The sequence below is a fragment of the Lacerta agilis genome, chromosome 6 (assembly GCF_009819535.1).
Source record: "Lacerta agilis isolate rLacAgi1 chromosome 6, rLacAgi1.pri, whole genome shotgun sequence".
Taxonomy (NCBI): domain Eukaryota; kingdom Metazoa; phylum Chordata; class Lepidosauria; order Squamata; family Lacertidae; genus Lacerta; species Lacerta agilis.
The window spans coordinates 36583593-36610194 of record NC_046317.1 but is presented as its reverse complement, the minus strand read 5'-3'; the positions used below and the strand labels follow the sequence as shown (position 1 = coordinate 36610194).

General features: G+C 43.3%; 1 protein-coding gene across 4 annotated transcripts in view; it reads right to left on the bottom strand.

The window, feature by feature from the left end:
- The window catches only part of LOC117048305 (E3 ubiquitin-protein ligase RNF170-like), a 30543-nt gene that overhangs the window by 3487 nt on the left and 454 nt on the right, over window positions 1-26602 (bottom strand). Inside the window, exons 1-3 of one of the 4 annotated variants that reach the window (XM_033151988.1) lie at window positions 26437-26498; window positions 6014-6086; window positions 4720-4828 (exon numbers count right to left, since the gene is read on the bottom strand). In XM_033151988.1, the coding sequence (XP_033007879.1) occupies window positions 4720-4828; window positions 6014-6064 (160 nt within the window). In that variant the 5' untranslated portion in view covers window positions 6065-6086; window positions 26437-26498. Of the gene's footprint in view, window positions 1-4719; window positions 4829-6013; window positions 6087-10218; window positions 10551-20201; window positions 20293-26436; window positions 26499-26602 lie in introns of those variants that run through there. The other 3 variants (XM_033151987.1, XM_033151986.1, XM_033151989.1) reach the window with 3 other exon arrangements.

The following is a 26602-nucleotide window of genomic DNA, read 5'->3' as shown; positions in this document are numbered from 1 at the left end:
AATTAAAAACATAGGTTCCTAATAAAATGTTTTGAGACATAGGAAAACATAGCTTATCCAAAACATGTCTATGTCTATATATTTCATTTTAATAATTTACTTAAAGTGTTCAGCACTGGGTTGGGCAGGGGGGGCGGGCGAATGGTTATATATTTATTTGTGAGAGCATTCCTATACTGCTTTTCATCCCTGAATAAAGACCCCCAACACATTTTACAATACGCTAAAGCAATACAACCATTAAATAATTCAAATTATTATAAGCACCATTTTAGCAAATATTAAAAGTGGTGTGGAGTGCCTTCTATCAGCTTTAGCCGGTGGCCCCTATCTGGACAAGGGATAGCCTAACCTCTGTTGTCTAGGCTCTGGTAACCTCTAGGCTAGATTACTGCAATGCATTATACATGGGGCTGCCTCTGAAGACGGTTCAGAACCTTCAGCTGGTGCAGAATTTGGCAGCCAGGTTGCTCACCGGGGCAAGATGGTTTGAACATATTACACTGATCCTGGCTGGATTGCACATCCTGCCAATTCGATTTTAACCTACAGGCAAGTTAATATGAGAGAAGGCAGTTCTTCAGATAACCTGGTTCTAAATAACTTAGGGCCTTGAACACCTTGAAATGAGCACACGAATGAACCTGAAGCTAGAACAATTGATGTAAGACTGGCGTATTATGATCTGCAAAGTGCAGATGAAAGTATTCTGCCTGCTGCAGTTTTCAAGCCCTCTTCAAGGGCAGACCCACACAAAGCATGTTGCAGTTATCTAACCTAGACTTGACCAATGCATGTGTCACTGTGGCCACTCTGAAAAAGGAGTCAATGAAAACCCTTGAGATTATTTATTGATTCTATCTCTTCTTGGTACCGTGTGCATTGAATCACTTGCTAGAACGATCTGGACTTGCTATAGCTAATTAGTCTTTGGGGTGGGAGTTTCCACTATTGGACACTTAACTCATTTCTGCTTTTTACTTGTGGCATACTAACATCAGAATGAAGAATGTAAGGGGAGAGGAAGTGGTTTCTGTGTAGCTGAGATTAAATGCATGAAGGATCTTGTTTTATAGCAGAGAGTTTAATCAGATTATATCAGAACCCTTTTCTGGCTTTGTGAGGCAGATATACGGTACTGCATGCAGATGGGTTGCAATATGATTCAGATAGGCATAGTGTCATTTGGGGGCAAACACTGTATAAATGTGGGGCAGTGAGAGTAACTTTAAAAAACAACCTTTTGTAGAGCTGTATATTGGAGATTGGCTGGTGTCTCAGATTCAATCATCATTAATAGCTGCCTGATCTGAAAATCATTAATTTTTTGTTCTATGGCTAGAGTTATAGATGGTGCCATGGCTTAAGAATGAAGGACACTTGTGACAAAGAACTTTTCCAAATTGTTGTCGTCTCATGTAATTAAATGCTCATTTGTTGCTAAAGGTCCCAAGTCTGTCATTTGTTGTGGAGATCTGACTTTTCCTAGACCTGCTATATTTTATATCTAGTAAAAAGCTGTGTTTTCCTCCCAGCTAAATTAAGACACCTTTGTGAGAATCACATGATATAGAGGAAAAGCAGACCAGTGCGTTGAACCTCTGAAATCTATAATACAGTTGACTGTATTTGTACAGAACAAGCATTTCATTATCCCTCCCTGGAAGAAGTCTGATTTTAATGTGATGCTATTGTTAATCTTTCCATTTAAGTCCTTAATCTTTTTTCATTCTTGTTTTCTTTTTTTTAAGAAGGGCTTCAGTAACCACAGTGAAAAGCACTGGAGCAAGCACCTTTTATCTGCAGGAATAAGTGTTTTCCTTAAAACTCCAATGACTGCAGCTTCAATCCAGCTGTGAGGAAAGCATGAGGCTGGAGATTATGGCTTCAAGAGTAGCCTCACACATTGTAGGAGTAAACAGGGCCTCCTAACCTTGACCTGTCTCGCCCATGGCAGTTCCAGCTATGTCTCAGACTTACGGCTCCCCCACTTTAGCTGCAAAAACAACAGGGAGAGGCTTATGCCACAGTGGTAAAGTGCAACAGAGATGGGCAGTTCTCTTCCACTTCACAATCCTTTTTTAAAAAAATTGATAGACCAAAAAAAGGAAAAAACAAAACAAAAATACAAATAAAAACAGTGATAAAGGCAGCATTAATTACAAATCAATAAAGCAAAAAGTGGTCCTTAGACTATAGACCCGACCTCCCATCCATTCCTTATTTCAATTATATATTATTTGTTGCCAATACACACTTTTATCTTAAATTAACTAATTATTGGTTTATCTTAAGTTTCATATCTTTCTTAACGCTACAACTAAAATTATTCGAATGCTGTGACAGAGTTTAAACTGCTGTAATTGTTTTTCAAATAAACTTTGAAGACTTCCCATTTTGAGATAAATTCCTGTTTTGGTTTGTTCTTTATTTTTTCTGATAAACTGTCTAACTCCGCATAATCTGTTAGCTTTTGGATCCATTCATGAATAGAGGGGATTTCATCACTCTTCCATTTTGTAGTGATAAGAACTCTTGCTGCCTCTTCCACTTCACATTCCAAAAGGCCTAGAGTCTCCACTGTTACCTTACAGTACTTTACTGATACTGCACTGCTGTGGTCCTGGAGGGATGGGACTTGTCTGAGAGCCCTTAGGACATGGTGCAAGGCGCCAGAAATAGCTGTGGTCTAAAATGCTAGTAGCATGGTGCAGTGGTGCTTTAAAACAGTAATATTGCTAGCTGCTGTTGCCCTAGCACAGGAAATGAGGCAGTGGCAGCCATCAACACCCCTGTGTTGCAGCAGTTCCAGCTCACTCACTCAAGCTTTTTGGAGTTGGTATGAGGCTTCATCTTGCTCTGGCACTTGAAACCTTGCACCTGGTTTTATACCAGAAATGGGAGCAGGGGAGACAGACCTCTTGTGCTCCACCAGATGCTGTTGGACTACAGTTCTCACATCTCCCTGGTCTTTGGTTAAGCTGACTGGAGCTCCCAATGGGGACATGGAGTCCCACAACATCTGGAGAACCACAGGTTCCTCAGCCCCATCTTTGCTGTAAGGTCTGCTCTGATACTGTTTTCTACTGGTCAGACTGTAACAGGCAACCTTATGAGCTGCCTATAGTATTTACTTCCCCAGAAACAAACTCCCGGTGGAGTTTGGGAATAATAAGTCCACAGATATTTTACCGTCGATACTGTTAATGGTACCAGAATACCACTGGTGGTTGTTTTTCTGTGATGCACCCGTGATGGGGAGATTGCAGTTGCCATCTTTGGGATGGCGAGAAATTTATACACAAGTCCTCAAAACATCATGTTAAATTGCAAATCCCTCAAAAATCAGTGTGAATTATCAAACATATTTGGGGTGGGGAAAGGGGAGTTAATTTTAAAGTGGGTGTTGCCTTTTGCAACCTGAGCTTGGACTTGGGATTCTGAAGAGGAAAAATGAAGGTGTGGGTGAAATCCAGGATATTTTATATTTTAAGGTATAAGGAGTCGTGAGATACATAGCACTAAATGTGTTGCCTATTCCCGTTTTGTTTTGTTAGTTGTTACCTGTCAGTTTTCCAGCTAATAGGTCCTTTTTGAGTTACTGGGCCCTCAGTTCAAAAACCTGCTATTATGTTAGGATAATGGTCTTGACTGCAAGTTGCTTTTGTTCTCTTTTGCTATAGCTGCTGTTTCTTTTGGCGTTTTGCCCATGCCGTCAACTCCATTGGAGCTACTAAGTACAGAGCTGATACTCAGGGGCTCAGAAGTATCCGGTTCCTGTTTATTGTCGACAAGACTTCCTGGCTATCACAGAACTTCTTAATGCGTCATTAGTAGGTACTATAGCAATGGATGAAGGGAAGTTGTTGCTGCATCTTATTTGAATACAATAAAGGACAAAAATTGTTATGTGTGTAATCACATCGGACATCAAGGTTAGCAAAAGCATTTTTCAGAACTGGATCATTCACCAGTGAAAGTAATTCCTTATCTTTAGGGAAATGAAGGCAGGGCCTGTCAGTTCTCTGTCTCTCTCTTAGGAGCCTCTCTTTCCTTGACTAGGATAAAGAGGACCAGATGTAGTAGGGGGAAATGTAGCTTGTGTAGTTTCATACCTGGATGTGTAAGCCATTGGGCAAGCTTTGAGCGTAAGTGGAAGAGACATCTGTAGGTGGAACAGTGTCTCCAGGTGCAGTTTGGGGTTTTTTTTTTTTTTTTTTTTTTGTCTGCAAGGGAAATATCAATTTTGTATGGGGACCTGCGAGAGCACTGGGCCTTACCTGCAAAGAAAGCAGTATTTATTAAGTGGGGGATTTCCTACTGTCTCTTCTACATTTTTTCCCCTTTAATTAAAGCCTGTCTGCACAAAGATATGTAGAATAAGGCAAATAAACAAGATTGAAATGGATCTAGACTAAATTAGTTGAACTTGGCTCCCGTTGAAATCAATTGTACTTAAGTTATTATTTCAGTTGGAACTAAGTTCAAGTAACATGCTGCAGTGCAATCCTATGGCTCCTTACTCAGAAACAAGTCTTGCTGAGTTCAAAGGGACTCTTACTCAGTGGTAAGAGTGGATAAGATTGCAACCTGAATCTGGAGCCAAGCCATTGTCTTTTATATGTCCTTCTCCTTTTATAGCTGTGTGCAATGTGAAGGCAGCTATATGTTTATGAAATGAATATATGTATGGGGAAAACAATGATCCTATTTACTTACCACAAAATAAATGCCCACAGTTGGTTTCTACGGGGCAAGTAGTAGCCTGGAGGCAGATTGGGCAGTTTAGCTCACTGCAGTAACATCGCTGCCACTGTCTAAGTGATTCCTATGGAAAAAGAGAGAGAGAGATGTTTTTTTAAAGGGAATACATTACTCAGTGTGGATATGTTTTTAGAGAGATAAGAAATAGAGATGTAAACTCCAGTTGATTCATAAATGATCTTAAAACAAAACAAAACTCTAGAAAACTAAAATTGCCCTGCACAAACAATCACTATCTTGTTCTTGATTTACAACTTTTGTGCAACTCAGCAACTCAGGCTAGAAATGGGGAACCAGTGGGTCCTCCAGCTGTCAGTTCCCATTAGCCCCAGCTAGCATGGCTAATGGTCCGGGATGAATGGAGTTGCATTCTAGCAACAAATGGAGGCCCACAGGTTCCCCATCCCTGTAGGTTTCCTCTGTAAACCTCTTACCCAAAATAAGATGTCCACATGTTGACCAAAAAAAAGGTCTCCGATTTGCATAAAATTCACAGGATGCAAACCTAGATCTGCTTTAATTAAAATGGAAATGCAGTACATCTCGTTATAAGGGGGAAGACTGTGACTGGGTGACCTATGTGCCTGCTGAGTTTTCTGTCCAGGTGTTAAAAATAGTTAGCGAGCAACTTCCAGGCACCTACTCTCCCTCCATATGGCTCTTTCTCTTTGAAGCAGGCTTGGACTAGACAGCCCTTCAAACAGAGGAATCCTGCATGCCTGGATAGCTCATTTGGTTAGCGTGTGGTGCTGATAATGCCAAGGTTGCAGGTTTGATCCCCATATAAGACAGCTGCATATTCCTGCATTGCGGGGGGTTGGACTAGATGATCCTCAGGGTCCCTTCCAACTCTATGATTCCTCTATAAAGTAGGACACATGGCTACCCTATATCAGAATACCAAAAAACAAAAAAGCTTTTGTTGTGTAGCAAGTCCATATGCTGTCAAGGCAGGAAAACCTGATTAATGAAGTCATTCTGTTTCTATAAATTCAGCATATCATGTGTCAAGCCTCTGTTTTGAAAAGTAATCCTGCTTTTTGTTTTCTAAGTTTTATATTTTACAAAAGTAGGAAATAGAGTATGTTTCTAATTAGTTTGCGAAGAACCTGGACCAAGAAAATCCAGCTGTTACAGAGAGTAGGGAAAGTCTGAAAAGCTTTACTGACATCCGTGACCCTGGCACATATCAAACTTCTTTTGTGTTTTTCATACTGTATTTTAAAGAGTTGCAGATCTGTAAACTTACTAAGTGGTTTCTCGTGGACAAATGGGGAAAACTCTTTTCCAGCAGACTCATCTCTTGACTTAAATGAAGAAATCTGTAAAAAGATTTTTTTAAAAAATGTTTATCAAACTTTAGATGGGGTAATGTGCCATACAGAGAAACTGAGTAAAGATACATAGAACAAGTAAAACATATCAAATTTCTATGGCAGCCTGCCAATCCATGCCTCCCAAAAAGAGGGTGTTCCTCAGTTTTAATAGTGTGGTGCTTTATCTCTTCCTTCCTCACCCCCAAATTATTTGTCCTTTAGATTCAAACTGTACAATCATTGCTTCAGGTAATACCCTTATCTGTTCCCATATGCCTTCAGCCTAGGTGTTTTAAAAAGGTAAAGGTAAAGGGAACCCTGACCATCAGGTCCAGTCGTGTCCGACTCTGGGGTTGCGGCGCTCATCTCGCTCTATAGGCCGAGGGAGCCAGCGTTTGTCCGCAGACAGCTTCCGGGTCATGTGGCCAGCATGACAAAGCCGCTTCTGGCGAACCAGAGCAGCGCACGGAAACGCCGTTTACCTTCCCGCCGGAGCGGTCCCTATTTATCTACTTGCACTTTGATGTGCTTTTGAACTGCTAGGTGGGCAGGAGCTGGGACCGAGCAACAGGAGCTCACCCCGTGGCAGGGATTCGAACCGCTGACCTTCTGATCTGCAAGCCCTAGGCTCTGTGGTTTAACCCACAGTGCCACCTGGGTCCCCCTAGGTGTTTTAGTCAGCTGCTAATTAAGTCACCCTCAGTAAATATGTAATGCAGACAAGCCCACAAGTGTCATAAAAGGTATCACATTGTGCCTTACATGATCGTTAACACTGACTGTTATATTGTTGCCATAAATTGTATTAAACTGGTGCTGACAAATCCAGTGATCTCGTAAAACCAGAGGCTCCAGTAAGCATACGGAGCTTTCCTATTGGGAAGCATTTCCCCATTCATTCTGATGCCAAGGGGCAGGCATCCCACATGCACATGAGGCTGTCCCATCCATTGAAGTGAATGGGGAAGCTCACAGTTGCCTGGAGCTCCGTGAGTGTTTATTATTTCCAAGTTCTTGTTTAAATACCGACAATGCAAGTTGTCAGCGAAAGCAAACATTTAAGTGGGCAGTTTTCAATCCCTCGTTTTCTCCAGAATCCATAAAACATGTATTTCAGCATAGTAAAGGTAAAGGGTAAAGGGGCCCCTGACCATTAGGTCCAGTCGTGTCCGACTCTGGGGTTGCGGTGCTCATCTCGCGTTACTGGCCGAGGGAGCCGGCATACAACTTCCAGGTCATGTGGCCAGCATGACAAAGCCGCTTCTGGCGAACCAGAGCAGCGCACGGAAATGCTGTTTACCTTCCTGCTGGAGCGGTCCCTATTTATCTACTTGCACTTTGATGTGCTTTCAAACTGCTAGGTGGGCAGGAGCTGGGACTGAGCAACGGGAGCTCACCCTGTTGCGGGGATTCGAGCGGCCGACCTTCTGATCGGCAAGCCCTAGACTCTGTGGTTTAACCCACAGCGCCACCTGGGTCCCATATTTCAGCATAGTCTCCACTAAATTGCAGCCATTACCGTAAGTTTTGTTTAAACTAGGCACAAGCTGTGTGTGTGTGTGTGTGTGTGTGTGTGTGTCTACCTACAAATTAGAAAACACCTGCAAGGGTTTTTCTCTCTTTTTTGCTTTAGCGTGTTCTCTTTCCTGGAGAGCACGTGTTGCGGTGGGGGCCAGTAAGACACCCCTCTGTTGCTGGGCGGGTTAGGATAGATGGTCTCTTGTAACTGGGTCCAGGGTGTAGCTGGGGAGATTTGTATGTAGCAATTTGTTGATTGACAGGCCAGGGTCTATATATTGTCTAGCACGCTGCTCATTCCTCCTCTTCGCTGCGTGCATCAGATCTCCCGCCCTCCCTCCCTTTTTACTAGGCCTCTGTGTATGACCTTGCTATGCCTGTCATGGGGTCGGCTGCTCTTGGGGCAGGAGCCTGGTAGGAATTTTTCCATTTGGCTGATTGGCTGGTGCCATCTGGTTTTCGCTTACTGCGTAGCAATTAGTCACAACTTTGTACGGTTGGCGGTTAGGCATTGGTTAATTTTGGTTGGTGGAGGGGTCAGAATTGACGGTGGCTGCCCCTCCAATGCTGCTGCTGCACGGGGAATTCCGTTAAAGGAATCCAGGGGCTCGCTATGCTTTTGTCCGTATCCCCCGGTCGGGGGCCAGGGCCACGCAAGAGCCCCTGGGAACATTTGGGGAGAGGCGAGGGCCAGACCCCCGGCTCCAATTCTCTCCCCAAAGGGTTTCCCCCTTACTGACAAATGTCAGTTCTTTCCCTAGAGGGACAGATAGTCTGAACCAATGCCTAAGCAACCACTCACGTAATTTGTATTTGAATAAAGTTGTGGCCAAATTAATGCCAGAAACCTTAAATTTAAATTCATGTCTGAAGTGTGAATTATTTGAGGGGTGGTCTGGGGACCTCAACACGCAATTAGCATTTATCCCCTTGGCATGGTTAACCAGAATTTTTTGTCTCAATCAAAGTGAAGGTCATCAACTAAAACATCTCTTCAGTTTGGGATGAAGCAATATCCAGACTGAATCCCAGCAGAGCCTGCAGCCCTAGACATATTTCAAAAGTGCAAGAGTCTGTGGGTATTCGGAGTCCCCAGTCAGCACACACAGAGCAGGTCAAAAGAAGCTGCTTCCTTATCTTTGACCTGAGACCCCATTTGTAGTTTAAGTGACCGTTTGTTTTTTTTAAAAAAAGCAACAGAGGTACCCACTGTTTATCTTGAACTAAGTCCAGCATCTCAAAAAGGTTATAAAAAGAAACGAGCATCGCACAGAGATAGAGTTTCATTTACGCATGTGTTATGCTTTTTGAATTCTTATATTTAAACCTCCCTGCAGCTGCATGCTGAGCTCTAATATTAAAACCGAACGCCAATATCTCCCCACTGCCAGTTAGCTGCTTTTATCTGGATATCGCAATAACACATGTGTTTAATTAATTCAGCTTGTTCATTTAAATTCTAGCTAATGGTTTCTGTTAATAATAAAACAGAAAAGAGTTTTGGGGAGGAAAGTGGATTATGTCTTGCCTAAATGGTGAATTTGCCATTTGATCAAACTGGCAGGCAAATGTTTGTTTAAAACAAGATTCCACAGCCTTTTGAGCATAAAAATATACTAAAAAAATAATAATACAAAATACAGTATCACAAAATATTCCCACAGTTAAAAACCACTAAAGAAGGGTCAGTATCAGTACACCCTTTAACAAGTTGGGGAAAGGAATCTCATGTTAACCTTGCAGTGAATGCACTGTCACTTGGCAATTTGTTCTCCGAGGTGAGTTCCTCTGTAGCCAGTGCTGCCCGCCTCTCTTCAAAAGGCAAGGGGACTCGGAACAAGAACTCAAGGTTTTAAGAAGTCAACCCTCGCATTTGGACTTGAGGCATATTTGAAATTCCCCCTCTGATAATTTTTTTCTTGGCAGCAAGAAAACTTTGGCTTTTTCTTCAAGAGACTGAGTCCCCCAAGGTCTCCTCCATGTGACTTGGACAGTTCCTTTTGGGAAATAGGTCAGAGATAAATTACTATTCTTTAGTAGAAGAAGGTGGATCCTCCATGGTGGCACATTGGTTGTTGCCCACAGCCTCCCCCATTGGGTACAACCCTCTGTGTGCCCTGGAAAGGTACTCAGGGTTGAGGGACACCCCACTCACCAGGACAGTATGGGCTATGATGCAAAAGGCTACAATAGATAGGGGCAAATCTGCAAAAATCACGTGCTCTGCCTTCTCCGAATGGAAGTGCCATCTGCTAGCACGAAACCATTGCTGGATACCACCCTTTGTATAGTAATCAGTTTTAGCAAAATGATTACATCATTATGCTGCTTTGTACAATGCTTTCTTGCTTTAGTTTGACAAACGAAGAGAATTCTGTTGATTTTATTGTTTTGCTTTAATGCATCAGTTCATGCACTACTTTAGTGATTAATGACTGTAATAACTAATATAAGGCTAACATGGGCACAGTGAAAAAGCATTCTGGTGAGTCAAAAGAGGAGGAAATATTATTTTTCATGATTATTATTTCCAGTTTAAATCTACTGCCATGTTTTTCATTTGACTTATTTATGATCCTACAGAAATCACATTCCAGCCCACCCCATCAGAGTATCTTACCTGATCTCGGAAGATTTGTACAGTGAACCATGCACCATCCTCACTTCATCCGAAGCCTCTTTAAAAGCCTGTGGCTTCCTCTCTGTGCTTGGCTGACAGCAGAGTGTTGTGAAGCAGAGTCTCAGCCCACACTCCATTAAAGCAGGCCATTCATTCCAGTTAATAATTAATTGGCTTCACTAATGTCAAGGTTTTGCCAGGGTTTCTAAATACTAGTGGAGGGAACCATCTCTTTCCAGATTTGCTAAAAGAGGGGTTTTACAGAAAGAAGAGCCTTTTCCTTAATGCCGTGAGTGACTCTAGCAAAAATGACAAGATCTCGGGAAGTAACTGTTTTCAGCTATGAGGCTTCTTAAGGACACATTCTGCATACTTGATTGTGAAGCGATTGAAGCATGCCATTACTGGTACAGATAAGAAATTAGTAAAAGTAAAGCAGTAAAATGTGTCAGCCAAGAAAGCTGAAATGCACATTAATAAGGGTATAAAGGCTAGTTAGGAGTGAGGAGGGAAACAGTACTCATACAAAAGTTTTATCAGGCAGTATTAATATGCAAGGCTAAGTAGGGATAGGAAGATGTGGATTAGAAAGTACTAGATATGATCAGAATGAATTCATTTGATCTTTGCTTTTGCTATTAATTAGACAAAAAAATTCATGTTTTAACACCGCAGGAAATTTTAACCCTGAGCAATCCAGCTAATAGTATCACTGAGCTCAGTTCTTAGAAGATACAGCCTAAAGTTGGCCCACGGACTAATCCTGGCCCCAGATGAATTGCTCCAGATTATGTGAGCTTAGATTTATGCGCAGTAGACCAGGGAAACAATGGCTGCTAGCTGACATGAAAAAAGTGCAAAAGAATGGAAGGTGGGGTTTTTCCATAGACCATACTTTCCTCCCCCAATCAATTTTCTCATGAATTGGACACTATATGAACTTTTGTAACTGACTTTTGTCATCAGTTATACAGAGTTATGCTCCAATATGCTTCAAAATGATTAGATCTACCGGTAATATTCTGTGTTAAATGTCATGTAAGAAAAAGTTGGGGTGGAAAGGGTAAGCAACAATGAGTTGAGCAAGGCATAAAAGTGAGTACATGACAAAGGTCTCATCCACATTTCCTCTTGCCCTGCTGCTTTTCCCTGGAGAAAACCGCTCTTTAGCACTCAGTTGGAGCAAATGGCAGTTCGGGTTTTCTCTGCATTGACATTTGCTCTGATTTGACACAAAATGGTGGGTTTTCCCTGGGAAAGAACAGAGCAAGGGGAAAACCGCTCGGACCTGCACTTTCTAGTCATGGGACAAACAGAAGTGTAGACAAGCCCAAAGATATATTATTCTAGATCGTGTTGTCGTTCTGTTTCCTACTGCAAACAAGTGTAATAATTGGGCATGGTCCTGCTGTTTTAGTAAAGGGTAAAATTGAAGAATTTCCATAATAAAGCTTTAAAGGAATTCTGGGTTTGTATTGAGAGGATGTTCCCCCCTAGACACATGATCTTGTTCCATTGTGGGAAGTGTAAATGGAGACGGTTGACTATTTGCATGTATGGGCAGATGCCGAGAGCACATAACACCGGTCTTGAAAGACCTACATTGGCTCCCAGTACGTTTCCGAGCACAATTCAGAGTGTTGGTGCTGACCTTTAAAAACCTAAACGGCCTCGGTCCAGTATATCTGAAGGAGTGTCTCCACCCCCATCCAGCGCCAAGGGCCTTCTGGCAGTTCCCTCACTGCAAGAAGCCAAGTTACAGGGAACCAGGCAGAGGGCCTTCTCGGTAGTGGCACCCGCCCTGTGGAATGCCCTCCCACCAGATGTCAAAGAGAACAACTACCAGACTTTTAGAAGACATCTGAAGGCAGCCCTGTTTAGGGAAGCTTTTAATGTTCAATGGATTATTGTATTTTAATATTTTGTTGGAAGCTGCCCAGAGTGGCTGGGGAAGCCCAGCCAGATGGGCGGGGTATAAATAAATTATTATTATTATTATTATTATTATTATTATTATTATTATTTTGCAAGAGTGTGAAAGCTTGGCTTTTAGAGCAGTTATTAACCTATTTCCTATGCAGGAGCAAACCATGACACCAGCTGTCAATGGAAGGGCAAGAATGGAACATACCAAACCAGTTAAGAAGAAGAAGAAGAAGAGTTTGGATTTGATATCCCGCTTTTCACTACCCGAAGGAGTCTCAAAGCGGCTAACATTCTCCTTTCCCTTCCTCCCCCACAACAAACACTCTGTGAGGTGAGTGGGGCTGAGAGACTTCAGAGAAGTGTGACTAGCCCAAGGTCACCCAGCAGCTGCATGTGGAGGAGCGGAGACGCGAACCCGGTTCCCCAGATAACGAGTCTACCGCTCTTAACCACTACACCACACTGGCTCTTTGACTTGGGGGAGAGGAAACCTTTCCTTACTCCAAATTTAGCAACAAACTCCTTTCCATTCAAGAACTTACACATGCCTTTCCTGGGCATCAGTGCTATGAGTAGACTTCTTGCTGTTGCCTTCAAAAAGCAGAGGCAGTGTGGCACAGAAATATGAAATGCTAATGTACCGGTAATTCCAACACTGTGATGATGGGACTGCTTTACGTGCCATATTCTGGAATATTTGTGTGGCAGACAACTAAGTTTCACTTGGAGCAGGTCTACTGATCGGAATTCAACACAGTGCTAAGCAGATCACTCCATAAGCACAAGCATTCCTACTGGTCTGATGAAACAATCAGCCCTTTCCTCCCCCTGCATGTTCTTCTGGGGTTCTGCAAACCCCTATGAGCCCATGGTGTGTGTGTGTGTGTGTGCAGGGGGCAGAGAGCAAGGGAAAGCTCCATTGCGTTAGCAGAAGCCTTTGTGGCAGGCTCCCCCGGTGGGACTCATTAATTGAATCTCCTCTCCCCGAAATTAATAAACAGGATTCGGATAGGCCCGTTAATTTATTAAGTCTGCTCTAAGTAAAACCTGGGGATGCCGGTGGCACTGTGGGTTAAACCACAGAGCCTAGGGCTTGCTGATCAGAAGGTCGGCCGCTTTAATCCCCGCAACAGGGTAAGCTCCCGTTGCTCGGTCCCTGCTCCTGCCGACCTAGCAGTTCGAAAGCTCGTCAAAGTGCAAGTAGATAAATAGGTACCGCTCCGGCGGGAAGGTAAACGGCGTTTCCGTGCACTGCTCTGGTTTGTCAGAAGCGGCTTTGTCTTGCTGGCCACATGACCTGGAAGCTGTACGCCGGCTCCCTCACCCAGTAAAGCGAGATGAGCACCGCAACCCCAGAGTCGGACACGACTGGACCTAATGGTCAGGGGTCCCTTTACCTTTACCTAAGTAAAACTTAGTTGAATACCACCCATTAGATCCAACTCTCACTTAGGAAACAAAATACGATAGAGAGGCAACAGAGCAGGGTTGGTGCAAAGCTGACGTTCCACCACTTTACACCAAACTATCCAAGCAGAAGAGGCCCTGGCATTTCCTTTTGAGGCCCCTGTACAGTTTCTTTAATGGTGTATCATTGCAGTGGTAAAGCAGATTTGACGATCGGGTGGGTGCTTACCCTACTACAAGGCTTTAGTGCAAAGGAGGGATTTGAAATACTGAGAGTTGCGTGGGAATTTGGAGAACTCAGCGGAAGTAAACTACAGGTGGTGTTTGATCGGCCAAAATCAGTTTTGCTCTGACCTTGTTCTGTTCCTTTAAAAAAAAGCCTCCAAGTACCAAAATAGAAATGCATATATAAATAGAAAGTGTAAACACACAAAAAAAGCCTTAAAACAGAAAAGCATAGATAGCGGGTGCACGAGAAAAAGAGCATGCTTAAATTGACTGTACCCATGCCAAGGCACAGTTCCAGCAGAAACAGAACACTTTGCATTTAACCAGACTGTTGCATTTTTCACACACACACACACACACACACACACACACCCCTAACCTATGTAGATGATTTTCTTTAAAAGTTAATCATTTGCGCTACTGCTAGATCTTCACAGGTCAAAATGTGCTAACTTGAAAACCAACTGACACCATTGGTACAATCATTTGCTTGGGAGCTCTCAAACTCAAAGCACCATGTATATACAAAGCTCCGAGGACAAGAGAAGCTACCCATTTCCCCCCAAAAGGCAGTCTCCCCTCCATTGGAGTGTTGCATCTGGGGAATGAATCTAGACTAGGGAATCATGCTATTTCCTTTGGTAGGTAAACAGAGCCCTAATCAGAATTTTATATGCTTTTATTGTGCAATTTGGCATATTGTTGTAAATGGATCTTGATTTTTTTTATGAATGGTGTTTTATAAATATTTTTATAAATAATCTGAAAAGCTTTTTGAGGTTTTTTTTAAGTTAATAGGCAACATTATGTCCATATATGAACTATGCTTGTCTGCATTTTTGAAGTGCTACACACAAATAGATAGATAGATAGATAGATAGATAGATGTTCCTGAGAGTCCCGCAACCTTCTGGTTTCAGATTTGCAGGGGTGGGGCCACAGGGGAGAGGGAATTGGTTCCACAGTCCACAGTTTCCATTCTGCTGGTGGGTATCATTCAGTATCATCCAATAAGTGCTTAAATATATGTTCCAAGAAACAATGATAGATGCATTCAAAATGTCTTGTAGGGTGCAATGAATATGCATGCAAATTATACGTTTAAAAGCACTGATTAAAATCAAAATATTTCTCGTTTGTACTTTTAAAATGTGGAGATGTAACCAAACATAGGAGCAAAATAAACACAGCAACATTTTCTGACAGGTTCCCACTTCATATTTGCATAGAAATAATAAATAAATAATTATTCAGTTATTATTTTACAGGTGCTTGCAAAGGCCATTTTGCTCTAGGTTGTTTGGGAGGACTGCTTTCTTGACCTGGGAGCATAAAATCAGGACTAAGAATTCTATGTGGTGACCTTTTAAAAAGAAAAATCCATACTGAGTGTTCTAAAGATTACTAGAGAGGAGAGTGAAGTGTGGAATATCCTGTTCTGCAGAGCAGGACTCAGGGGCATACCCAGGATCAAAACTAGGGGGGGGGGCATGTCGGAATACGCTGCGTGGATCCGTTAAAAGATCCGCGGTTGTTTCATTTGCTTTAATGGGTTTTTGAGAACTACTTTTAGTATCTTTACGCGTGAAAGCAAAAGTGAAAGTAAGAATGAACAGTTGGTTTACCAATAAGATTAATCCGCCTTTTGTTTGTAGTTCCGGCAATATTTGAAGTTATCAATGAACGTTAAACCTGCTTCCCGCCTTTTTGGAGGGCAGCAACAGTGGTTTTATTGGTTGAAGTGTCAATCGTGATGTCACATCTGTTCCCTAATAAAAGGCTGAGGCTCCCCGCTTAGGCACGTTCATTTACGTTTTGTTTTAGTTGGGTTTCAGTTCAGGTCAAGTTTAGTTTAAGGGATTTTGGGAGTGGGCTGGTTGGGTTGGATGGGTTTTGCTTTTAGTTAGGTTTAGTTCGCGGAAGATATTCGGTTTAGCCTTAGTTAGGTTTCTTAGGTTTAGCCTAGGGCTAGAATTGCGGAAGATATTCGGTTTAGATTTAGATTAATTTAGTATCGCGGAAGAATTGGCGCGCAGGGACTTAGAGCTCAGGGAAACCTAGCTTAGGGCCACAAGACGAGCCTACGCGGGTTTTGCCAAAGCCATGAAAGAAAGATCTGGTGTCTGTCGTCAATTGGGGTAAAGGGGGTAAAGGTTTTAAGAATTTTAATTTCAATGCAATGTCCTTGGTTTGGTCTACATGGTTCAGATTCAGGGCGTCCTTTGGTTTTCGAGGCATCCTTTAGTTTCCGAGGCGTTATTTTAGTTAGAAGGCATTCAAGAACTCACACACCTTCGGAGTCATTTTCCGTCTTACTCAGCTTCCTTCAGATTGTGAGACTTGGCCGGCGCCCGTGCTCATAAGCACGTGGAACGCTGGCCGCTTTTCCCCGCTACTGGTACCTCGTGCATGGGCAGCCTAAGTTTGTGCACGAGGAGCTCCAGCACCCGAACCCCGACAGGGGCAAGCCATGGTTGTTCAGGTTGTGACATTTCAGCACGGAAAAGGTGAATGAAACCAAAATTTTAAGAAAAGTACATATAATTATAGCAGTGCTTTATTATGGTAGTTATTACAATGATTTGCTTGAAAAAAATTAATTTTTATTCTAGTTACATGTCTTATACTAATATCATTTTTCTTGGGTTTGAAGAAAACTTGCTCAAAACTTTCCTTTCAATCCAGACCCCATCCACATCCATTAATAAAAAAATAAAGGAAAGGGAATATGAGGAGCGAGGGGAGAGAGAAAGGGCGAGAAGGAGAAGGGGCGAAGGCACACAGGTGTCCGAGGGAGGGGCAACGGCGAGAGAGAGAGACAGCCGGGCGGGGAGGGAGGCGCGAGAGGGAAGAGCGAAGCCTAAGCAGAGCCGTCCCCACCGCAGCCCGCCACGCGACAGGCGCTCCTCCTTCGCCTCCGGTACAGGAGCTGCCTTGGGCAAGGGGGAGGGGCAAAGGGAGGAACTCGGGCGATGGGGACAGCAGCCTCCTCCTCCACTGCCTCCTCTTCTCCACTCCTCTCCTCCCGCCCCGCTTCTTCCTCAGCATGACGCCGATAATTTTTGCGGGGGGGGGGGCAGCTGGCTTCTGGGGAGGCAGTTGCCCCCTGCTGTCCCCCTTGGGTACGCCCATGGCAGGACTTACACTCCGTGATAGGCTTCCACACTTACATTTTAGGACCATTTTCTTTTTGGAAACTGGCTGACATTTGGTCTCTGTGAGACAGCATCTCTCATATTGCTTGCAAACATTTTTAAAAGATGCAACTTTTTAGTCTTTTAGTCTTTCTTGTTCCTAAACTAGAAAGTTTCATATATAGCTTTAGTTTTTTTATTGTATATTTATATTTGTATATAAACATACAAATATAAATAACTTATATCATTGATTCAGCTGCCATCGGTAATGAAAATTTTTCAGGTAAGACAAGCCAATCAGATCTAGATTCAGGATTAGCAAGGTAGGCTGGTTTACTAAAACTGTTAATGAAACCACTTGTTTGTTCCAGATTAATTATTCTTAAATGATTTCCATCCTGCAGGGATTTGCGTTCACAACCATTGATGCAGCTTAAAAGGACTCCTTAAGCATGGCTGAATGAGTAGAAAACAACCATCTTTTACAAAAGCACAGCTGACAGTTTTTAATGGGTACTTAACCTACTCTGAGGAATCCTAAAAGCACACAGCGAAAAGCCTGCAGATTATTTGCTTCTTCTATTCATTGCGCAGGCAAATCTGTCAGTGGAGCTGCCTAGATAGAATGTCCCCAACAGCGTGTCACTAGGCTTCCTTAAAGACGCAGGGACTAACAAAACACTCCATTTCTGCCAGAAAGTAAATTTAAAAATCTGTAGAAGATGAGAGAGGAAAGCATTCATATGCAACCAGGCATCTTGTGATTAAACTCCAGAGGCTGCCAAAAGTACAAACTTGTCCTTCCCTTGATTGGAACATGAATGTAGGTCAAGGTATTTCTAATCTAGATTGGCACGAAAACTTAAATCTGCTGGTTGGCTATCACATGCATTGCATCACATGTGAAGAGCTTCTACTAATGTCCATGGCCAAGAAAACCTGTCTTTTATATAAGTGATTCCAGGTCTTTTCTCTCCCACTAACTCTCAGTGAGTCTTTGATGAACCAAATCCAGAGAGCATTACGGTGTCTTGGCTACACTGCCCCCATGTGTAACAGAAGTAAAGGGGATAAAGCTCAGCCTTGCAGTCTGCCAAGTCACAAGGAACCATGGTGAGTCAGCAGTTTTATTCAGCCAAGCCTGCATGTGGAACTCGCATGTATTTTATTGACATCACAAGGCAGCTATCATCTCTTCCAGCCAATTCACCACATTTGTTCAGATATTTATATCTAACTAGATATACTTAAAATAATGACACTGTCACATTTTAGGATTCTAGGGAAGGCTTCATAAATCATTATCCTCAAAAATCTTCAACAAATCATGGACAGATCGGTACTAAACCCTGGAAATCAACTATTAATTTGTTGAGTTTTACCAAATATAATAGTGGGTTAAAGCTTCTGTAGACCATGGTTTAAAATTACAGTTCTGAATCTATTAAACTGTTGGTTCGGAATAACTGATATTACCATTTTTCAGCTTGCAGATTTCAGAACCACCCAAAACAAGAGGAAGGGCAAGGTGGAAGTTGAATAAATAAATGAGGGATATTTCACCCTCTGCACATTTTCTACATGGGAAGCATTTGTAGATGGTCATATATTATAATCTGCATATCTGGTAAATTTCCATATGAGTGTATCTTACTAGTAGGAAGTTCGGCACAATATGATATGTGAAGTATTACGCTTCTCTGGGTCTCATGTAGCCAAGCTACACAACCAGCAGCCACATGTCATGTAACTTACTGGGCAGTGGCAATTCAGACAGCAAGTGGGAGAGCAAATGTACAGACGAAAGTTGTGTGTCTAGTGAGAAGGTTCTGGCCTTGCTCCCTGACATGGTATAAGGCAGGCATTGTCATATATTCAGTCCCCTCACCTGAAGATCTATCTCATTCATTTTAAATCTAAGCTACCGGTAACATAAATGTGCCTCAGCTCTTTCTCAAAATTTCTAAAGTTTGTGTCCATTGTAAGTATTGCTTGACTTTAGTGTCAGTGCAAGAAATGCTGTTGTACGCAACCAAAATTAGGTGCAAACTCTGCACACAGAAAGCCATAGGTAATGTAATGGGTGGATGAAAATAATATGTTTTTGTTTATTGTGTTTAAGGGAATTTTGATTCTCTTGGTTCCAGACATGCTGATCCCGGCAAGTGCCCTCTCTAAGAGGCAGGTCTCTTCTGGTTTAAGGTGTGGGCTGGTCTTCAGAATTTTGTACTTTGACTGGGGATACGTGGTTTAAATCTCTGCTCAGCCAAGAAGCTAACTGGGTAGCCATGGACCATTCCCCACCCCATGTTCTCTCACACGACAGCTTTGCAGAAAAAAATGCAATAATTGCTTAGCAATAATTCCATACAATGCAAAATTGATGAAATACTGTCTTGACACTAGATTCAGACACGGGTGGCGCTGTGGGTTAAACCACAGAGCCTAGGGCTTGCTGATCAGAAGGTCGGCGGTTCGAATCCCCGCGACAGGGTTTGCGCCCGTTGCTTTGTCCCTGCTCCTGCTGACCTAGCAGTTTGAAAGCACGTCAAAGTGCAAGTAGATAAATAGGTACCGCTCCGGCGGGAAGGTAAACGGAGTTTCTGTGCACTGCTCTGGTTCGCCAGAAGTGGCTTAGTCATGCTGGCCACATGACCCAGAAGTTGTACACCGGCTCGCTCGGCCAGTAAAGCAAGATGAGCACCGCAACCCCAGAGTCATCCACGACTGGACCTAATGGTCAGGGGTCCCTTTACCCTTTACCTTTACTGTCTTGACACTAGATTCAGAGAACTGTAGTACAAACGTGTGAATATCTGCGGTTTTGTGCATTCACAAGTCATGCTGTAAGCGGTATGCAAGTTAACAGCTAGGGCTTTTTGTGTTTGTACCATAATATTTTAAACTATGCATTTGTGCAGTATTAAAATATTGCTACTAAAATCTCCATATTTGGCACCAGCTGAGAGACCTCCTCAAGGCGTTTACCTAATTCAAGACAAACGCTAATGTTATAACCAGCAGGAGATAACTTTTCTCTACGAAAACCAATTATCAGAATAATTAAGAAATAAGGCTAACACAAAACTACTGCAATGGAGCAGAAGTTAAATAGTTAAATCTCTGAAATGGAAACCAGCACCACCCGCCCTGTTATTAGATGTCTTTTATAACATTTACAGGCTACCCTTCCTCCACAAAGGCCAGGGAAGTAAACATGGTCCATCTCCCCTTTGTTACCCTCACAACAACCCTGCAACATAAGACTGTGAAATAGTAACTGACCCAAGGTCACCCAGTGATTTGAACCCTGATTTCCCCAGCCTTGGTCTGCACACTGCTGCACTTGTCTCTTTCATTTTACGTTTTCCAGGGAAGGAAATGTAAAAAAAAAAAAAAAGAAACCTGATGTTAGTTGTGAAATACAAGAAAGAGAAATATGATTTTTGTCTACCATGTCGTTTTGATAGTAAACAAGCTCTAATTATACAGCTACCTGTGGTGACGAGGCTGTTTTGCCAGATATTACCATGTGGAGAGGTGAGGCAGAGTTCAGCGGCAGCAGTTCAGCTCACCTGCTCACTGAGCTCTCCTCCTGTCACAGAATATTCTCACTTGCTGGAAGCGGAAGAAAGAGGGAACAGATTGTGCCACCCCTTGGGGCCCAACAAACTGACACTCTTTTGGAACAGAATTGATGGCAGCCGGTAAGGAAGCTATATAATCTATCCTGTTTACAATCTAAAAGAAAGGGGGGGGAGAAAAGGGAGGGTTAGGGATGATTTGAGGAGAATAAAAGAGTGCTTACAGGCTTGCTAAAAACAAATTACAGGAAGAGCTTGACATTTCTAAATGGAGGGAAGGGAATGCTGTACATTCTGTTCTCTGGAATGCATACCTTTTGCAAGTCTCGTCTACTTTTGGCAGGCAAAATAATTTTTTGTTTTTGTTTTCTTGGTACTGTATTTGAATGCCCATATTCCTGATGACCACTCTAACATCATCAGAAACAAGGTGTTCAATGTTGCAGCACCTGCCCGATGAGTCATAGAATCATAGAGTTGGAAGAGACCACAAGGGCCATCCAGTCCAACCCCCTGCCAAGCAGGAAACACCATCAAAGCATTCCTGACAGATGGCTGTCAAGCCTCCGCTTAAAGACCTCCAAAGAAGGAGACTCCACCACACTCCTTGGCAGCAAATTCCACTGTCGAACAGCTCTCACTGTCAGGAAGTTCTTCCTAATGTTTAGGTGGAATCTTCTTTCTTGTAGTTTGAATCCATTGCCCCGTGTCCGCTTCTCTGGAGCAGCAGAAAACAACCTTTCTCCCTCTTCTATATGACATCCTTTTATATATTTGAACATGGCTATCATATCACCCCTTAACCTTCTCTTCTCCAGGCTAAACATAGAGAGACTCCCTCTCTACTGATACTAGACAAGCACCAACAGTATTCAGCTTAGACACTTGCTGAACATTTTTATGGTTTTCCCTGAAATGTGACCCCCTGCTGTATGTACTATTGATTAAAGCCATTCATTTAATCCTAAATGTTTTATATTGATTTTTTTAATGTTTTATTCTTTTGTTATATGCCTGATTTTTCTTTAATGCTAAGCATTATATGCATTTAATAATTTTCAAGTGAAGATCATTATCAAAATTGGATTTGAAATAGTATTTTTGTGTGGGAATTGTTTCTATCAAGGTTTTTTCTTTTACTGTGAAATCATTTCCAGTATATTTTGTGGTAAGCAATTCACAAATGGAATCAAATAAATGAAGTGGGATAAAACTGTAAGACTGCAGTTCTCCTTTCGCTTTCTACATAACCAGCAAGTCAGAGATCCTGCCCGCTGGCCAAAAACCTTGATCCTAATAGAGATCTTGGTCAGGAAAGCTTAGCCCATTTGAAGTTATTTCAGTCAATAAGATCTTTATTGCTGTGTTTCAAGTCACTTTTTTCATGTTGATGAACACACCAGCGAGCGGATGGGAATGTCTTCACCTGATGCACATTATTTGATTTGTTTCTCTGTGCCTATTCAAGGAAACTGTCACCTGCACATGTGCAACTCAGCTGTACAACTCAGCTTAACCACGCCCTTATGTTTTCATATTGGACAGAAGCTGGGTTGGGGGGAATGCATCAAACAGCAGAATTTATCAAGAAACTACAGAATGCATATGGATATGGGATTTATGCGGCTAATGCCATGTGTACTCAGCTTCTTTTTCCATATTTTATTTTCAATAATTTAACAATTTAACATCCAAATTACTTACTTACTTATTCATCCCTTCTAGACTTCCCCCCCCCATCCCACCCCTGGTCTCCAATTTCTCCCCTTTATTACCTTACACATCTTTTGTTTTCTGTTCAGTTACAAGTCCATTGATAACCCTAATTCACATTGCTTCATAGATGCTATGTTAATCCTGCTAATGTTTTTAAGTCTTTACAGTGGACCTTAAGATATTCTATAAATTTAGTCTAGTGTTGTATAAACTTTTTTTTCCATTTTGGTCCCGGATTTTCACGGTCATCTTGTGTACTCAGCTTCAAACACCAGCAGTGGGAGAACACTGGGGCCAGGGTAAATGGTAATGTGTACAGCAGGGGTCAGCAACCTTTTCCAGCTGTGGGCCGGTCCACCATCCTTCAGACCTTGTTGGGGGCCGGACTATATTTTGGAAAAAAAAATGAACGAATTCCTATGCCCCACAAATAACCAAGAGATGCATTTTAAATAATACATTCTACTCATGTAGATACTCACACTGATTCCCGGACCGTCCGCGAGCCAGATTGAGAAGGCGATTGGGCCGCATCTGGCCCCCAGGCCTTAGGTTGCCTACCCCTGGTGTACAGCTTAGAGTAACAAATATCTTCACCCCACTAGGGTAGGGAAGAAAATGGTTCTCCAGCTTGGTCTGCGTTCCTGGCCACAGATGCATTCATGCGCTCCTAGTTGTGCTCAGTTGAAACAAGCTCATACTTTCCCTGACCCATTAAGAGTGGCTGTAGAGAAAGCACAAATGTCCCCAGTACTGCTTGTTGGCCAACATGCTACACGAGATGCAAGTATATGCTGCAGCTCTAGCCAACACGCAAATCGTGCTCTTGCACAGTGATGTACCTTTGAGTTTCATACAAGAGTGCACTACCAGCCTCTGCCACAGGGTGGCTTTTGTTTTTCTCTAAAGCTTTACCTCTACTCGCTTCAGTGTAAGCCCCATGGCCAGTGGAACTGACTAATGACGAAATGTAAGAATGTGTTGTTGTTGTTGTTGTGTTGTTGTTTTTTTTAAAAAGCTCATCTAGTCCACCATCCTGTTTTCACAGTGGCCAACCAGGTCCCTATGGGAAGCCTGAAAGCAGGACCTGGGTGTAAAAGCAGACTTACACAGAGTTGCATCCACATTATTCATGACTAGGAATCCCTATTTGCATCATTCTAAGTGGGGTGATATTAGCCCAGGAGTCAGCAAATGTTTTCTGCAGGGGGCCGGTCCACTGTCCCTCAGCCCTTGTGGGGGGCCAGACTATATCTTGAAACACCCCCCGACTCTCCCACTTCTCCACAGCACTGGATGAGCCCCGATGACTGCTTACCTATGCCTTGCGAGGGGCAGGGGCTGGCGGCGAAGGCAGCACAATGAGCAGCGCAAAAGGGCTGCCTCCGGAGAGGGGCTGCTTAAAATGGCGCTCAGCCAACCATGGCTCAACAAAGCCCAGCCCCCTTCCTCCTATAGGCAGGGCGGGGAGAAGCCAGGAGGAGGGAGGGAGGAGGTGCTGCCGCCACGTGTGTGGGGGGGTGGCGCAGCCCGAACGATCAGAATCAGATCCACACCAATCCACATGGCAATTCCCAGACCATCTGCGGGCCAGATCCAGAAGGCAATTGGTCCAGATCCGGGCCCCAGGCCTTAGTTTGCCAACCCATGTATTAGCCAATAAAAATAGCCTGACCAGCCCATGTTAAAACCAAATGAAACCAAACCCAAGAGCAATTCTGAGAGCGACAAGAGTGCTGAATCACCTGGGGCAGAATCTGGGCCCATGGTACACATATTCCATGTATGGGGTATATGCAAAGGAAATCTCAGGGTAATAGGAATGCCACAATAGTTCACATCATTTCCTAATGCCTCTCATATTCTAGTAGTTTCTTGGTGCTATTTCTTGTCCTTGTCCAGTTTTAAGATTTTGTATTTTGAATTATCTTATTGGCTTAAGCTGTACTTAATTTCCCCCCCCCCCCCGGTTAATTTTCTCACATCCCTAAGCCCCAGTGAAACATTGCCATTCACATCTTTCACTGTAATCACCGTGACCACTTTGGTTGCCTAGTTCCAGCAACTGTATGACCTACTTTTTCGAGACTAGACTGTGTACGGCGGCTCATAATGAAATCAATTGAAGTTGTCAGTCAGTACACAACTGAAAATCATACCCAGGCTGTCCCAGATCAGCCACCCCAAATGAGTGTGATTGAAGAAGATAACTAGCTGAATAGGATAAGACAGCGAGGTCCCTGTGATGCTGTTGGGCAATTAACTGAGGTGAACTTTTCTTCAGTGGCTGGGAGAGCTGTGAATGTCAAAAGTAGGGTCAAAAGTAGAGGTTACAGGACAGCTGTTGAGAGCTGCAGAAATGCAATCTTTCCTGCTCAGAAACATGATGCTGATCCATACAGGGGGTTTGATGTTGTGAACAGATCCTGGGCTGCCATTATCAAATATGTTTTGCCTTAGAGGTTAGTTTGGAGTCTGAACAATCTGGGCTTAATCCCCCAATTCCACATGTAGCAAGCTGTAATTCTTCTCTATAAAATAATTCCTCCATTATTTTGTATGAGGATACTCTTAAATTGGCCAGTACTTTAGCCACCTCATAAGAAGAGAAGACTCCCTAGAAAAGACCCTGATGTTGGGAAAGATGGAGGGCACAAGGAGAAGGGGATGACAGAGGATGAGATGGTTGGACAGTGTTCTTGAAGCTACTAACATGAGTTTGGCCAAACTGTGAGAGGCAGTGAAGGATAGGTGTGCCTGGCATGCTCTGGTCCATGGGGTCACGAAGAGTCAGACATGACTGAACGACTGAACAACAACAACTCTTAAATTTATCTGAATCAAGGAACCATGGGCGTAGCCAGGAAGGTGCAGGGGGGCAGCTGCCCCCCAATCCAAATAAACAAATAAAAATACTTAACTAACCTACCAATTGTGTTGAAGATAACTCGGTTCTGCCCCCCCCCCAACATAAAGCCTGCCCCCCCCCCGATAAATCCTGGCTATGCCCATGCAAGGAATTGGCAGTCTTAATATAGTTCTCGGAAAGGGGTGCTAAGGAGCAATGAAATGATAAAGATAAGTAACCATACCTTTGTTCTTCTGGCACTAAAACCAAAAAATGCTCTCAATTTTTTATGCTTACAGGATACAGTGGTACCTCGGGTTAAGAACTTAATTCGTTCTGGAGGTCCGTTCTTAACCTGAAACTGTTGTTAACCTGAGGTACCACTGGACTGGATTTGTATATCATACTGCAAGTGGTACTTTGCATTTTATGTACATTTAAAACCAGGGGCAAGGTGTGTGTGGGGGGGGGAGACCCCTGAATGATTAACAGGTGCATAAGCAAGCTTTTGAGTTCCTAAAAATTCAGATTAGACACTAAAATTTAAGAAATATTAAAGATTTAAGTTTTGTTTTGTTTTTACACTGTGCAAGGTTGAAATGCCAAACGGCAAAAAAATTCTTTCATAGCATCATAAAATTGCAGAATTGGAAGGGACCCTGCGGGTCATCTAATTAATCCACACCCTGCAATGCAAGAATCTCGGCTAAAGCATCCATGATAGCCTCCCTTTTTCATTTGTTTTGTTTAGCATCGAACCAGATAGAGTTGTAAGAACCCCCGTTTCCCCGTTTCTTTGCTTGGTCGTTAAGGCACTTATGAAAAGGCAGTAATGCTCTAGTCCTCAGCTGCCCGCGAAGGACCCAGGCAGTGGCGGGAGCGACTACAGTATAACAGTTCGAGGCAGGAACAGGAAACGTTTCCAAAGTTTTGGAAGCCTGTGTACGCGGGTGTTTAATAGAATCGTAGAGTTGGAAGGGACTCTGACGGTCATCTAGTCCAACCCCCTGCAATGCAGAAATGTGCAGCTGTCCCCTATGGGGATCGAACCTGTAACCTTGACGTTATTAGCACCTGACCAGCAGATCCCGGGAAGAAAATTTCCTCCAAAGGACGGCGGTGAAAAAGGGAAACGGTTCAAAAGCATAGAATGAAGGAGAGCGAGACGTCCCACAAAGCTATGACAGCAGTGGGTGGAGCCTGGTGGATGCGCGCATGGATGCAATAATACCCCCCCCCCCGCGCGCGCCCGCCCGCCAGCCACAGCATAACTGGGTCAGAGAGGAATCCTCCTCGGCGCACTTTCCACCCGCCTCCTGCAGGTGGCGCCATAGCAACGCGCGGCTGCGGCTGCTTACCCCGCCTCCTCCACCAACCTTCCGCGGCCGCCACCTTGATTGGGCCAGAACGCCTCGCTTACGCGGTCGGGGTGGGGTGGGACCAAAAACACAACGCCGGCTTGGTTCCCACCCCTCCGCCCCTCGCTCAAGATTGGCCATCCAGCACGTCAAACACGCAAGAGGAGGGCCCTGGCCGAG